The 16,718-nt window shown below is 43.9% G+C and overlaps 1 protein-coding gene across 1 annotated transcript in view; it reads left to right on the top strand.

The window, feature by feature from the left end:
- Positions 1–16,718, top strand: part of LOC139394437 (autotaxin-like) — a 49,094-nt gene that overhangs the window by 22,412 nt on the left and 9,964 nt on the right. Inside the window, exons 14-22 of the mRNA XM_071142503.1 lie at positions 1,029–1,060; positions 1,246–1,373; positions 3,246–3,333; positions 3,423–3,510; positions 3,674–3,843; positions 6,263–6,308; positions 6,536–6,675; positions 8,247–8,382; positions 10,395–10,472. Of these exons, the coding sequence (XP_070998604.1) occupies positions 1,029–1,060; positions 1,246–1,373; positions 3,246–3,333; positions 3,423–3,510; positions 3,674–3,843; positions 6,263–6,308; positions 6,536–6,675; positions 8,247–8,382; positions 10,395–10,472 (906 nt within the window). The remainder of the gene's footprint in view (positions 1–1,028; positions 1,061–1,245; positions 1,374–3,245; positions 3,334–3,422; positions 3,511–3,673; positions 3,844–6,262; positions 6,309–6,535; positions 6,676–8,246; positions 8,383–10,394; positions 10,473–16,718) is intronic.

Below are 16,718 nucleotides of genomic sequence, written 5' to 3'. Positions count from 1 at the left end.
TATTTCTAATGTGGTCCTCATACGCTGCGTTTAGACAGGCAGACCCATTGTGGTCCTCATACGCTGCGTTTAGACAGGCAGACCCATTGTGGTCCTCATAGGCTGCGTTTAGACAGGCAGACCCATTGTGGTCCTCATAGGCTGCGTTAGACAGGCAGACCCATTGTGGTCCTCATAGGCTGTGTTTAGACAGGCAGACCCATTGTGGTCCTCATAGGCTGCATTTAGACAGGCAGACCCATTGTGGTCCTCATAGGCTGCGTTTAGACAGGCAGACCCATTGTGGTCCTCATAGGCTGTGTTTAGACAGGCAGACCCATTGTGGTCCTCATAGGCTGCGTTTAGACAGGCAGACCCATTGTGGTCCTCATAGGCTGCGTTTAGACAGGCAGACCCATTGTGGTCCTCATAGGCTGCATTTAGACAGGCAGACCCATTGTGGTCCTCATAGGCTGCGTTTAGACAGGCAGACCCATTGTGGTCCTCATAGGCTGTGTTTAGACAGGCAGACACATTGTGATCCTCATACGCTGCGTTTAGACAGGCAGACCCATTGTGGTCCTCATAGGCTTCGTTTAGACAGGCAGACCCATTGTGGTCCTCATAGGCTGCGTTTAGACAGGCAGACCCATTGTGGTCCTCATAGGCTGCGTTTAGACAGGCAGACCCATTCTGGTCCTCATAGTCTGCATTTAGACAGGCAGACCCATTGTGGTCCTCATAAGCTGCGTTTAGACAGGCAGACCCATTCCTCCAGTTACTGGAAAGTGTGTAGAGAAAGACAGAGTACTGTATCTCAGTGACCCTGATCCTTGACTGGGTCACATGGCCAGGTCAGTCGAGACCAAAACAATAACATAACTTTAGCATGTATCTTTCTGCTCAGAAGAGCACGCCTCCTCGTCCCCAGACTAGGTTGATGTGTCCCTACTGATCCAGTTATGGACTGCGTCCTCGGTAGTACGGTAGAACGAGGCACATTTCCTAACAGTCGACAGTCAATCAGAACACTGTTTGTCTTTTTTCAGATGATGCCAAATCTGTTATTGCAAATCTTACAGTGAGTATTATACACGTTGTATTTCCATACACATTGTCTTCTCTAAGTCATTGTTCTGACCAATATTCATACCCGTGTTGTGGTGTCAGAGGTTGAGGTGAAAAATACAGAATTATAGTTTATGAAATAGGGGTGATAAAGTTGTACTACAGAGCACCTGGAATCGTGTTGTTCTGCCCCCTCAGTGTAAAAAGACAGAGCAGCACTTCAAGCCCTATCTGAAGCAGCATCTCCCCAAGCGCCTTCACTACGCCAACAACAGGAGAATAGAGGAGATCCACCTGTTAGTGGAGAGGAAGTGGCATATCGCAAGGTTATACCCTCTCTGTCTCTCTGTCTCTGTCTCTCTCTGTCTCTGTCTCTCTGTCTCTCTGTCTCTCTCTGTCTCTGTCTCTCTGTCTCTCTCTGTCTCTGTCTCTCTGTCTCTCTCTGTCTCTCCCTCTCTCTGTCTCTCTTTCACTGTCTGTCTCTGTCTCTCTGTCTCTGTCTCTCTGTCTCTCTCTGTCTCTCCCTCTCTCTGTCTCTCTGTCGCTGTCTCTCTGTCTCTGTCTCTCTCTCTCTCTCTGTCTCTCTCTGTCTCTCTCTCTCTCTGTCTCTCTCTTTTTCTCTCTCTCTGTCTCTCTCTCTGTCTCTCTCTCTCTGTCTCTCATTTCGAAACAGACATAGACCACAGATGTTTTGCTATGGTGTGTCCTATTGGTGGTGTGTCCTATTGGTGGTGTGTCCTACATGTGGTGTCCTACATGCTGTGTCCTATGGAGTGGTGTCCCGCATGTGGTGTCCTACGGGTGGTGTCCTATTAGTGGTGGTGTCCTATTGGGGGTGGGCCCTATTGGTGGGGGTGTCCTATTGGGTGTGTGTCCTATTGATGATGGTGTCCTACTGGTGGTGGTGTCCTATTGGGGGTGTGTCCTATGGGGGGGGGGGTGTCCTATTGATGGTGGTGTCCTATTGATGGTGGTGTCCTACTGGTGGTGGTGTCCTATTGATGGTGGTGTCCTACTGGTGGTGGTGTCCTATTGATGGTGTGTCCTATTGATGGTGTGTCCTATTGATGGTGTGTCCTATTGGGGGGGTGTCCTATTGGTGGCGTGTCCTATTGGTGGTGGTGTCCCATTGGTGGTGGTGTCCCATTGGTGGTGGTGTCCTATTGGTGGTGGTTTCCTATTGGTGGTGTGTCCTATTGGTGGTCGTGTCCTATTGGTGGTCGTGTCCTATTGGGGGTGTGTCCTATTGGGGGTGGTGTCCTATTGGGGGTGTGTCTTATTGTACCCTGTTCCTGGAGCAGGCAGTGTCTGTTAACATGAACCTGGACAGACTCTGTATGTTGGTCATCATCAGTCCCAGTGTTGGTCAGACCCAGTGGAAAGTTGTCAGTCACTGTGTAAACACGTGAGGTAATGCCTGTCTGTCGCGGACGACAACTGAAAACAAATCAATGTTTGAAGGACAGAGAGGAGAGGGCTGGTTCAGAATATGCCTGCTCCTTGGGGACGTCACCCTGTTTGAGTTGGCATGCCACAGAGCTCCATGGGGACGAACACCCTGTTTGAGTTGGCATGCCACAGAGCTCCATGAAAGAGATCTTTGAGATCCCTCCTCCTGCCTGCTAAGATATAGACTAGTTTAAATCGCTGGCACCATGAGTTGTGAACTTAATGCTTTCTGAGTGAGAAATTCTTACCCCCTCCAGCAGCTTTGCAGCTAGCAGAGTAAAACGGTCTCTTAAATTAAATACTCAAATTAAATGAAATATTTGTTAGCCATTTTCCCTGCCTGTTGGTGATTTTTCAGGCTCTACGTGCTTGTGGCTTGTCCCCTACACAGACACCACAGACTGTAGTGTTTAATGCAAACTTCATATTAAAAACTGTCTATTTTCCTTTTACATGGCTTTACAGGGAAATGTGGTGGTGTCGGGTCGGCCTTGGAAAAAACTGAATCCTTTACACTTGGGTTTATAAGGATTTCAGTGTGTTACTGTGTATGTAGGGCTGTATCTGTGTGGTCTGCTTTGAATCAAATGTTATGAAAATCAGACACAGTGTCCTTGGATGTTTATTTAGGCTGCATATAGTCTTCATCCCGGTGAGGAATTGTAGATAGTTAATATTATTAAAACCATGAATTGTCTGATGTTGGAAAATTGTTTTGTTTTTTTGTTGCATCATGCTGTCTGTTACAGGAAGTCTCCAGAAGGAGGAAAGAGGCACCCTGGGAAATGTGGTTTTGCAGGAGATCACGGTTATGACAACAAGATAAACAGCATGCAGGTATGTTAGTTTTTATCCTCATCTTGATTGAAGTGTTCTCGTTGCCATAAATGATTAATCATTACCTTCATCCTGTTCCTGTTCTTTAGACCATTTTCTTTGGATATGGACCTATGTTTAAATTCAAGACCAAAGTGCCCGTTTTTGAAAACATTGAACTTTACAATGTCATGTGTGGTAAGGCATCTTCATTATTGTTTTTTACTTGAGGGAGGCATACAGTAGCACTCATCAGCCCATACTCATACGTTATGGGCAGTGAAGTTGTGTTGCATTGACTTGAGATCTTTTACTGTAATCGTAACAATACAATACTTTATTGTCCATTTTCATGGAATAGACCTGCTTGGCCTGAACCCTGCCCCTAACAACGGGACTCATGGCAGTCTGAACCACCTGTTGAAGAGCCCGGTCCACAAGCCCACCGTGCCAGAGGAGGTGTCTAAACCCACCATCTCAGGTCCCATCATTACTCTGACCGATGACTTAGGCTGCAGCTGTGATGACAAGGTCAGCTACAGAACAGCATAGCTCTTATAGCCATAGAGATAGATACTGTAGCACTATAGAGATAGATACTGTAGAGATAGATACTGTATCACTGTAGAGATAGATACTGTAGAGATAGATACTGTATCACTATAGAGATATATACAGTAGAGATAGATACTGTAGAGATAGATACTGTATCACTGTAGAGATAGATACTGTAGAGATAGATACTGTAGAGATAGATACTGTAGAGATAGATACTGTAGAGATAGATACTGTATCACTATAGAGATATATACAGTAGAGATAGATACTGTAGAGATAGATACTGTATCACTGTAGAGATAGATACTGTAGAGATAGATACTGTAGAGATAGATACTGTAGAGATAGATACTGTAGAGATAGATACTATAGAGATAAATACTGTAGAGATAGATACTGTAGAGATAGATACTGTAGAGATAGATTCTATAGAGATAAATACTGTAGAGATAGATACTGTAGAGATAGATACTGTAGAGATAGATACTATAGAGATAGATACTGTATCACTATAGAGATAGATACTGTATCACTATAGAGATAGATACTGTAGAGATATATACTGTATCACTATAGAGATATATACTGTATCACTATAGAGATATATACTGTATCACTATAGAGATATATACTGTATCACTATAGAGATATATACTGTATCACTATAGAGATAGATACTGTAGAGATATATACTGTATCACTATAGAGATATATACTGTATCACTGTAGAGATAGATACTGTATCACTATAGAGCTATATACTGTATCACTATAGAGATAGATACTGTATCACTATAGAGATAGATACTGTATCACTATAGAGATATATACTGTATCACTATAGAGATATATACTGTATCACTACAGAGATATATACTGTATCACTATAGAGATATATACTGTATCACTATAGAGATAGATACTGTATCACTATAGAGATAGATACTGTATCACTATAGAGATATATACTGTATCACTATAGAGATATATACTGTATCACTATAGAGATAGATACTGTATCACTATAGAGATATATACTGTACCACTATAGAGATAGATACTGTATCACTATAGAGATATATACTGTATCACTATAGAGATATATACTGTATCACTATAGAGATAGATACTGTATCACTATAGAGATAGATAATGTATCACTATAGAGATAGATACTGTATCAATATAGAGATATATACTGTATCACTATAGAGATAGATACTGTACCACTATAGAGATAGATACTGTATCACTATAGAGATATATACTGTATCACTATAGAGATATATACTGTATCAATATAGAGATAGATACTGTACCACTATAGAGATAGATACTGTATCACTATAGAGATAGATACTGTACCACTATAAAGATAGATACTGTATCACTATAGAGATAGATACTGTAGAGATAGATACTGTATCACTATAGAGATAGATACTGTATCACTATAGAGATAGATACTGTAGAGATAGATACTGTACCACTATAGAGATAGATACTGTAGAAACTGTAGAGATAGGTACTGTAGAAACGGTAGAGATAGATACTGTAGAAACTGTAGAGATAGGTACTGTAGAAACTGTAGAGATAGATACTGTAGAGATAGATACTGTTTTACTATAGAGATTGATACTGTTTTACTATACAGACAGATACTGTAGAAACTGTAGAGACAGATACTGTATAAACTGTAGAGATAGATACTGTAGAAACTGTAGAGATAGATACTGTAGAAAGTTTAGACATAGAAACTGTAGAAACTGTAGAGATAGAAACTGTAGAGATATATACTGTAGAGATAGATACTGTAGAAACTGTAGAGATATATACTGTAGAAACTGTAGAGATAGATACTGTATGTATCTCTATGGCTCCCACCACAGAACTAGAATGAGATTGTATTTTTATGGCTTTCACAGCCGTAGACTGATATTGAAGCTTTTGGTTTTTATATCAACTTGATATTTGCTTCAATAAAGTAAATCCGAATGATTTCTGCATCTCAAGAAATAGACTACATATTATTATATTGACCTGTAATGCATGTGTGTTTGACCTATGACCTGACTGATATCTGTAGCACTGGGCATTACTACATGTTGTGTATTTTACGTGTCTAAACTGGTTTCTGTGTCTGCCACTGACTGTTGTCTCTGTAATCCATAGCTGCTGTTACACGTTCTCATGCTTGTTTGTTTGATTCCCTCTTCTTCTTATTTCTGTCTATGAAGTCCTCTTGCTTCTGCAGAGATTATAGATGTTTTTGCAAGAGATTTTCACCTTCAATCTTTTGCAGTTGCGTTCAAAAAATAGGGGGCAGAGAGCATTGAAAGTCCCCGTTGTAAGAGGCTATAACCTGGAGTCACTGTGGCTCTGTCTCTTACAGAACAAAGTGGAAGAGCTTAATCAGAGACTGAGGCAAGCTGTCGATGGTACGTCTCTCTCTCTGGTCCACATCGTTGGTCTTATGCCTGAGTAGTAGTAATGCTAATACCTGTGTAATAACACTAATTACAGCGGACAACAATGTTGTTATTAACATGTTATTACATAGACGTGTCAGTAAAGGATTGAATTATGTCCTATTTCTCATATCACTATTGAATATCCTCTCCAGAGTCTTGTTACCAGCTTTTAGGATGATGGTCTTCTCTTCCAGACAGCAAGAACCTCCCTCATGGTCGCCCGGCAGTTCTGTTCCGTACTAAATACAGCATTCTACACCACAGTGACTATATCAGTGGGTACAGTGAATCACTGTCTATGCCCCTGTGGACGTCCTACACAGTCTCCAAACAGGTATGTCAAACAGGACACAGCATTCTACACAGTCTCCAAACAGGTATGTCATACAGGACACAGCATTCTACACAGTCTCCAAACAGGTATGTCAAACAGGACACAGCGTTCTACACAGTCTCCAAACAGGTATGTCAAACAGGACACAGCATTCTACACAGTCTCCAAACAGGTATGTCAAACAGGACACAGCATTCTACACAGTCTCCAAACAGGTATGTCAAACAGGACACAGCGTCCTACACAGTCTCCAAACAGGTATGTCAAACAGGACACAGCCTACATGTTTCCTGCCTGGTTTATTTTGATATTAGCTATATGCTATTTACTGTGTTTATAACTGATGTTTGACAAGGGAAAACAGCTCCTTCAATAATCCTCTCAAGATGAACCCATGGACTGGTACATACCTCGTCAATACTTTATGCTGACTACTCATTTCAACATGGACTGGTACATACCTTGTCAATACTTTATGTTGACTACTCATTTCAACATGGACTGGTACATACCTCGTCAATACTTTATGTTGACTGCTCATTTCAACATGGACTGGTACATACCTCGTCAATACTTTATGTTGACTACTCATTTCAACATGGACTGGTACATACCTCGTCAATACTTTATGCTGACTACTCATTTCAACATGGACTGGTACATACCTCGTCAATACTTTATGTTGACTACTCATTTCAACATGGACTGGTACATACCTCGTCAATACTTTATGCTGACTACTCATTTCAACATGGACTGGTACATACCTCGTCAATACTTTATGTTGACTACTCATTTCAACATGGACTGGTACATACCTCGTCAATACTTTATGTTGACTGCTCATTTCAACATGGACTGGTACATACCTCGTCAATACTTTATGTTGACTACTCATTTGAACAGTTGTTGACTGCTAATTTGAACAGTTGTCTAATTTATAGTCTCTAAAGCAGGGCTCTTCAACCCTGTTCCTGGATATATACCCTCCTGTAGGTTTTAACTCCAAACCCTGTTCCAGGAGAGATAACCTCCTGTAGGTTTTAACTCCAAACCCTGTTCCAGGAGAGATAACCTCCTGTAGGTTTTAACTCCAAACCCTGTTCCAGGAGAGATAACCTCCTATAGGTTTTCACTCCAACCCCCTTCCTGGAGAGATAACCTCCTGTAGGTTTTCACTCCAACCCGGTTCCTGGAGAGATAACCTCCTGTAGGTTTTCACTCCAACCCTGTTCCTGGATATATACCCTCCTGTAGGTTTTAACTCCAACCCTGTTCCAGGAGAGATAACGTCCTGTAGGTTTTAACTCCAACCCTGTTCCTGGAGAGCAGGAGGTGATCTCTCTAGGAACAGGGTTGTAGTTAAAACCTACAGGAGGGTATCTCTCCAGGAACAGGGTTGGAGTTAAAACCTACAGGAGGGTTTCTCTCCAGGAACAGGGTTAGAGAGACCTGATCTAGCGTATTGTCAGTGACTACAGTCTACATTGGTCTAACGTTGACTACAGTCTACAGTGGTTTAACGTTGACTACAGTCTACAGTGGTCTAACGTTGTGATTGTGTTTTCCAGGTAGAAGTAACCCCTCTACCAGAGCATCTGACTAACTGTGTCAGACCTGACATCCGTATCCCTCCGGGCTTCAGCCAATCCTGCTCCAACTACAAGGCGGACAAACAGATCTCCTTCGCCTTCCTCTACCCTCCACGTACGTCCTCCATGTTCTCTCCTGTCAGATCCCCTATGGTTGACCAGCGGCTGGTTGCACCAGCTTGACGTGCGCCTGGTTCTAACACCACATTCGACTTAGCATTCAAGACCACCTTTGGAACTCCCAGCTGATGCAACCGGTTCATGTACAGTCGTGGCCAAAAGTTTTGAGATTGACACAAATATAAGTTTTCATAAAGTCTGCTGCCTCAGTTTGTATGATGGCAATTTGCATATACTCCAGAATGTTATGAAGAGTGATAAGATGGATTGCAAAGTCCCTCTTTGCCATGCAAATTAACTGAATCCCCCAAAAAACATTTCCACTGCATTTCAGCCCTGCCACAAAAGGACCAGCTGACATCATGTCAGTTATTCTCTCGTTAACACAGGTGTGAGTGTTGACGAGGACAAGGCTGGAGATCACTCTGTCATGCTGATTGAGTTTGAATAACAGACTGGAAGCTTCAAAAGGAGGGTGGTGCTTGGAATCATTGTTCTTCCTCTGTCAACCATGGTTATCTGCAAGGAAACACGTTCCGTCATCATTGCTTTGCACAAAAAGGGCTTCACAGGCAAGGATATTGCTGCCATTAAGATTGCACCTAAATCAACCATTTATCGGATCATCAAGAACTTCAAGGAGAGCGGTTGAATTGTTGTGAAGAAGGCTTCAGGGCGCCCAAGAAAGCAAGCGCCAGGACTATCTCCTAAAGTTGATTCAGCTGCGGGATCGGGGCACCACCAGTACAGAGCTTGCTCAGGAATGGCAGCAGGCAGGTGTGAGTGCATTTGCACGCACAGTGAGGCGAAGACTTTTGGAGGATGGCCTGGTGTCAAGAAGGGCAGCAAAGAAGCCACTTCTCTCCAGGAAAAACATCAGGGATAGACTGATATTCTGCAAAAGGTACAGGGATTGGACTGCTGAGGACTGGGGTAAAGTCATTTTCTCTGATGAATCCCCTTTCCGATTGTTTGGGGCATATGGATAAAAGCTTGTCCGGAGAAGACAAGGTAAGCGCTACCATCAGTCCTGTGTCTTGCCAACAGCAAAGCATCCTGAGACCATTCATGTGTGGGGTTGCTTCTCAGCCAAGGGAGTGGGCTCACTCACAATTTTGCCTAAGAACACAGCCATGAATAAAGAATGGTACCAACACATCTTCTGAGAGCATCTTCTCCCAACTATCCAGGAACAGTTTGGTGACGAACAATGCCTTTTCCAGCACGATGGAGCACCTTGCCATAAGGCAAAAGTGATAACTAAGTGGCTCGGGGAACAAAACATCGATATTTTGGGTCCATGGCCAGGAAACTCCCCAGACCTTAATCCCATTGAGAACTTGTGGTCAATCCTCAAGAGGCGGGTAGACAAACAAAACCCCACAAATTCTGACAAACTCCAAGCATTGATTATGGAAGAATGGGCTGCCATCAGTCAGGATGTGGCCCAGAAGTTAATTGACAGGATGCCAGGGCAGATTGCAGAGGCCTTGAAAAAGAAGGGTCAACACTGCAAATATTGACTCTTTGCATCAACTTCATGTAATTGTCAATAAAAGCCTTTGACACTTATGAAATGCTTGTAATTATACGTCAGTATCCATAGTAACATCTGACAAAAATATCTAAAGACACTGAAGCAGAAAACTTTGTGGAAATTAATATTTGTGTCATTCTCAAAACTTTTAGCCACGACTGAACTATAGTTTACAACGCAGTAACAAGACATGAAACAATCTAAATTGTACTGTATATTAACATTTTGGGGCGGCACATTTTGGGGCGGCAGGGTAGCCTAGTGGTTGCTTCTTTTTGGACTAGTAACCGGAAGGTTGCAAGTTCAAACCCCGGAGCTGACAAGGTACAAATCTGTCGTTCTGCCCCTGAACAGCCACTGTTCCTAGGCCGTCATTGAAAATAAGAATTTGTTCTTAACTGACTTGCCTAGTTAAATAAAGATAACTAAAATAAAACACTGATTTCCACCATTTATTGTTTTATCTTTAGAGCTGGCTCCGACCCAAGACGGCAAATTTGATGCAGTCCTCATCACTAACACCGTACCCATGTACCCAGCATTCAAAAGTAAGTCAAACATTTTCTAAAACTACATGGCATGTCAAATGTAATTCATAGGCCACAGTCACATGTCATCACCAGTCAACAGAAACCACACTGACAAGATGGGTTGATGGGACTGTGTCCTGGTTTAGTCCTGTTTTCACTCAGTCTACATTCAATGTTTGAGGAAGTAATTACGTTGACTAACGACCTGCAGACACAACAACGAGAGGGACTTAAAAGGAAGACTGAGTGTGTGTGTGTGTGTGTGTGTGTAGCGTGTGTGTGTGTAGCGTGTGTGTGTAGCGTGTGTGTAGCATGTGTGTGTGTGTGTAGCGTGTGTGTGTGTGTAGCGTGTGTGTGTGTGTGTGTGTGTGTGTGGCTTGTGTGTAGCGTGTGTGTGTGTGTGTGTGTGTATAGCGTGTGGGTCGACAGTTTCGGGGCGGTCAGTTCTATGACCCTCCAATGTTAAACTGTGCCACTGTGTGTAAGTGCTGACTGTGTACTTGAGGAATGTCCACACCATTAAAATCCCCTCCAGAAATGTATATAGGTACACACAACCCCACCCCCTCTCCATAATGTACACACTTCAAATATGTTGCTTTCCCTCTGAGGGGGAGAGGATGTTCAAGTATGTTTCCTCATGGTTAGAGGATGTTTTCCTGACTGGGTAGTTGTCATGGTTAGAGGATGTTTTCCTGACTGGGTAGATGTCGTGGTTTCCTCATGGTTAGGGCTGGGGATGTTTTCCTGACTGGGTAGTTGTCATGGTTAGGGCTGGGGATGTTTTCCTGACTGGGTAGATGTCATGGTTAGAGGATGTTTTCCTGACTGGTAGATGTCATGGTTTCCTCATGGTTAGGGCTGGGGATGTTTTCCTGACTGGGTAGTTCTCATGGTTAGGGGATGTTTTCCTGACTGGGTAGTTGTCATGGTTTCCTCATGGTTAGGGGATGTTTTCCTGACTGGGTAGTTGTCATGGTTTCCTCATGGTTAGGGGATGTTTTCCTGACTAGGTAGTTGTCATGGTTTCCTCATGGTTAGGGCTGGGGATGTTTTCCTGACTGGGTAGTTGTCATGGTTTCCTCATGGTTAGGGCTGGGGATGTTTTCCTGACTGGGTAGTTCTCATGGTTAGGGGATGTTTTCCTGACTGGGTAGTTGTCATGGTTTCCTCATGGTTAGAGGATGTTTTCCTGACTGGGTAGTTGTCATGGTTTCCTCATGGTTAGAGGATGTTTTCCTGACTGGGTAGTTGTCATGGTTTCCTCATGGTTAGGGCTGGGGATGTTTTCCTGACTGGGTAGATGTCATGGTTTCCTCATGGTTAGGGCTGGGGATGTTTTCCTGACTGGGTAGTTGTCATGGTTTCCTCATGGTTAGGGCTGGGGATGTTTTCCTGACTGGGTAGTTGTCATGGTTTCCTCATGGTTAGGGCTGGGGATGTTTTCCTGACTGGGTAGTTGTCATGGTTTCCTCATGGTTAGGGGATGTTTTCCTGACTGGGTAGATGTCATGGTTAGAGGATGTTTTCCTGACTGGGTAGTTGTCATGGTTTCCTCATGGTTAGAGGATGTTTTCCTGACTGGGTAGATGTCATGGTTTCCTCATGGTTAGGGCTCGGGATGTTTTTCTGACTAGGTAGATGTCGTGGTTTCCTCATGGTTAGAGGATGTTTTCCTGACTGGGTAGATGTCATGGTTAGAGGATGTTTTCCTGACTGGTAGATGTCGTGGTTTCCTCATGGTTAGGGGATGTTTTCCTGACTGGGTAGATGTCATGGTTAGGGGATGTTTTCCTGACTGGGTAGTTGTCATGGTTTCCTCATGGTTAGAGGATGTTTTCCTGACTGGGTAGTTGTCATGGCTTCCTCATGGTTAGGGCTGGGGATGTTTTCCTGACTGGGTAGTTGTCATGGTTTCCTCATGGTTAGGGCTGGGGATGTTTTCCTGACTGGGTAGTTGTCATGTTTTCCTGACTGGTAGATGTCATGGTTTCCTCATGGTTAGGGCTGGGGATGTTTTCCTGACTGGGTAGATGTCATGGTTAGGGGACGTTTTCCTGACTGGGTAGTTGTCATGGCTTCCTCATGGTTAGGGCTGGGGATGTTTTCCTGACTGGGTAGTTGTCATGTTTTCCTGACTGGTAGATGTCATGGTTTCCTCATGGTTAGAGGATGTTTTCCTGACTGGGTAGTTGTCATGGTTTCCTCATGGTTAGAGGATGTTTTCCTGACTGGGTAAATGTCATGGTTAGAGGGTGTTTTCTTGACTGGGTAGTTGTCATGGTTTCCTCATGGTTAGGGCTGGGGATGTTTTCCTGACTGGGTAGTTGTCATGTTTTCCTGACTGGTAGATGTCATGGTTTCCTCATGGTTAGAGGATGTTTTCCTGACTGGGTAGATGTCATGGTTAGAGGATGTTTTCCTGACTGGGTAGTTGTCATGGTTTCCTCATGGTTAGAGGATGTTTTCCTGACTGGGTAGATGTCATGGTTAGAGGATGTTTTCCTGACTGGGTAGTTGTCATGGTTTCCTCATGGTTAGGGGATGTTTTCCTGACTGGGTAGTTGTCATGGTTTCCTCATGGTTAGGGGATGTTTTCCTGACTGGTAGTTGTCATGGTTTCCTCATGGTTAGGGGATGTTTTCCTGACTGGTAGTTGTCATGGTTTCCTCATGGTTAGAGGATGTATTCCTGACTGGGTAGATGTCATGGTTTCCTCATGGTTAGGGCTTGGGATGTTTTCCTGACTGGGTAGTTGTCATGGTTAGAGGATGTTTTCCTGACTGGGTAGATGTCATGGTTTCCTCATGGTTAGGGCTGGGGATGTTTTCCTGACTGGGTAGATATGGTTAGAGGATGTTTTCCTGACTAGGTAGATGTCATGGTTTCCTCATGGTTAGAGGATGTTTTCCTGACTGGGTAGTTGTCATGGTTTCCTCATGGTTAGAGGATGTTTTCCTGACTGGGTAGTTGTCATGGTTTCCTCATGGTTAGAGGATGTTTTCCTGACTGGGTAGTTCTCATGGTTAGAGGATGTTTTCCTGACTGGGTAGTTGTCATGGTTAGAGGATGTTTTCCTGACTGGGTAGTTGTCATGGTTTCCTTATGGTTAGAGGATGTTTTCCTGACTGGTAGATGTCATGGTTTCCTCATGGTTAGAGGATGTTTTCCTGACTGGGTAGATGTCATGGTTTCCTCATGGTTAGAGGATGTTTTCCTGACTGGGTAGTTGTCATGGTTTCCTCATGGTTAGGGGATGTTTTCCTGACTGGGTAGTTGTCATGGTTTCCTCATGGTTAGGGGATGTTTTCCTGACTGGGTAGATGTCATGGTTTCCTGACTGGGTAGATGTCATGGTTTCCTCATGGTTAGAGGATGTTTTCCTGACTGGGTAGTTGTCATGGTTTCCTCATGGTTAGAGGATGTTTTCCTGACTGGTAGATGTCATGGTTTCCTCATGGTTAGAGGATGTTTTCCTGACTGGGTAGATGTCATGGTTAGGGGATGTTTTCCTGACTGGGTAGTTGTCATGGTTTCCTCATGATTAGAGGATGTTTTCCTGACTGGGTAGATGTCATGGTTAGAGGATGTTTTCCTGACTGGGTAGTTGTCATGGTTTCCTCATGGTTAGGGCTGGGGATGTTTTCCTGACTGGGTAGATGTCATGGTTAGAGGATGTTTTCCTGACTGGGTAGTTGTCATGGTTTCCTCATGGTTAGGGGATGTTTTCCTGACTGGGTAGTTGTCATGGTTTCCTCATGGTTAGAGGATGTTTTCCTGACTGGGTAGTTGTCATGGTTAGAGGATGTTTTCCTGACTGGGTAGATGTCATGCTTAGGGGATGTTTTCCTGACTGGGTAGATGTCATGGTTAGAGGATGTTTTCCTGACTGGGTAGTTGTCATGGTTTCCTCATGGTTAGAGGATGTTTTCCTGACTGGTAGATGTCATGGTTTCCTCATGGTTAGAGGATGTTTTCCTGACTGGGTAGTTCTCATGGTTAGAGGATGTTTTCCTGACTGGGTAGTTGTCATGGTTTCCTCATGGCTAGGGGATGTTTTCCTGACTGGGTAGATGTCGAGGCTTCCTCATGGTTAGAGGATTTTTTCCTGACTGGGTAGATGTCATGGTTAGAGGATGTTTTCCTGACTGGGTAGATGTCATGGTTAGAGGATGTTTTCCTGACTGGGTAGATGTCATGGTTTCCTCATGGTTAAAGGATGTTTTCCTGACTGGGTAGTTGTCATGGTTTCCTCATGGTTAGGGGATGTTTTCCTGACTGGGTAGTTGTCATGGTTTCCTCATGGTTAGAGGATGTTTTCCTGACTGGGTAGATGTCATGGTTTCCTCATGGTTAGGGGATGTTTTCCTGACTGGGTAGATGTCGTGGTTAGGGCTGGGGATGTTTTCCTGACTGGGTAAATGTTGTGGTTAGAGGATGTTTTCCTGACTGGGTAGATGTCATGGTTAGAGGATGTTTTCCTGACTGGGTAGTTGTCATGGTTTCCTCATGGTTAGGGGATGTTTTCCTGACTGGGTAGATGTCATGGCTTCCTCATGGTTAGAGGATGTTTTCCTGACTGGGTAGTTGACTTGGTTTCCTCATGGTTAGGGGATGTTTTCCTGACTGGGTAGATGTCATGGTTAGGGGATGTTTTCCTGACTGGGTAGTTGTCATGGTTTCCTCATGGTTAGGGGATGTTTTCCTGACTGGGTAGATGTCATGGTTTCCTCATGGTTAGAGGATGTTTTCCTGACTGGGTAGTTCTCATGGTTAGAGGATGTTTTCCTGACTGGGTAGATGTCATGGTTTCCTCATGGTTAGAGGATGTTTTCCTGACTGGGTAGTTCTCATGGTTAGGGGATGTTTTCCTGACTGGGTAGATGTCATGCTTATGGGATGTTTTCCTGACTGGGTAGATGTCGTGGTTAGGGCTGGGGATGTTTTCCTGACTGGGTAGATGTCGTGGTTAGAGGATGTTTTCCTGACTGGGTAGATGTCATGGTTTCCTCATGGTTAGAGGATGTTTTCCTGACTGGGTAGATGTCGTGGTTAGGGCTGGGGATGTTTTCCTGACTGGGTAGATGTCATGGTTTCCTCATGGTTAGAGGATGTTTTCCTGACTGGGTAGTTGTCATGGTTTCCTCATGGTTAGGGGATGTTTTCCTGACTGGGTAGATGTCATGGTTTCCTCATGGTTAGAGGATGTTTTCCTGACTGGGTAGTTCTCATGGTTAGAGGATGTTTTCCTGACTGGGTAGATGTCATGGTTTCCTCATGGTTAGAGGATGTTTTCCTGACTGGGTAGATGTCGTGGTTAGGGCTGGGGATGTTTTCCTGACTGGGTAGATGTCATGGTTAGAGGATGTTTTCCTGACTGGGTAGATGTCATGGTTAGGGGATGTTTTCCTGACTGGATAGTTGTCGTGGTTTCCTCATGGTTAGGGGATGTTTTCCTGACTGGGTAGATGTCGTGGTTTCCTCATGGTTAGGGGATGTTTTCCTGACTGGGTAGATCTCATGGTTAGGGGATGTTTTCCTGACTGGGTAGATGTCATGGTTTCCTCATGGTTAGAGGATGTTTTCCTGACTGGGTAGATGTCATGGTTAGAGGATGTTTTCCTGACTGGGTAGTTGTCGTGGTTTCCTCATGGTTAGGGGATGTTTTCCTGACTGGGTAGATGTCATGGTTTCCTCATGGTTAGGGGATGTTTTCCTGACTGGGTAGATGTCATGTTTAGAGGATGTTTTCCTGACTGGGTAGATGTCATGGTTTCCTCATGGTTAGGGGATGTTTTCCTGACTGGGTAGTTGTCATGGTTAGGGCTGGGGATGTTTTCCTGACTAGGTAGATGTTGTGGTTTCCTCATGGTTAGGGGATGTTTTCCTGACTGGGTAGATGTCATGGTTTCCTCATGGTTAGAGGATGTTTTCCTGACTGGGTAGTTCTCATGGTTAGGGGATGTTTTCCTGACTGGGTAGATGTCGTGGTTTCCTCATGGTTAGGGGATGTTTTCCTGACTGGGTAGTTGTCATGGTTTCCTCATGGTTAGAGGATGTTTTCCTGACTGGGTAGATGTCATGGCTTCCTCATGGTTAGGGGATGTTTTCCTGACTGGGTAGTTGTCATGGTTAGGGGATGTTTTCCTGACTGGGTAGTTGTCATGGTTTCCTCATGGTTAGAGGATGTTTTCCTGACTGGGTAGTTGTCATGGTTTCCTCATGGTTAGAGGATGTTTTCCTGACTGGGTAGATGTCATGGCT

The sequence above is a fragment of the Oncorhynchus clarkii genome, unplaced genomic scaffold, assembly GCF_045791955.1.
Source record: "Oncorhynchus clarkii lewisi isolate Uvic-CL-2024 unplaced genomic scaffold, UVic_Ocla_1.0 unplaced_contig_6747_pilon_pilon, whole genome shotgun sequence".
NCBI classification, from domain to species: Eukaryota; Metazoa; Chordata; class Actinopteri; order Salmoniformes; family Salmonidae; genus Oncorhynchus; species Oncorhynchus clarkii.
This window is presented reverse-complemented; position numbering and strand designations above follow the sequence as displayed.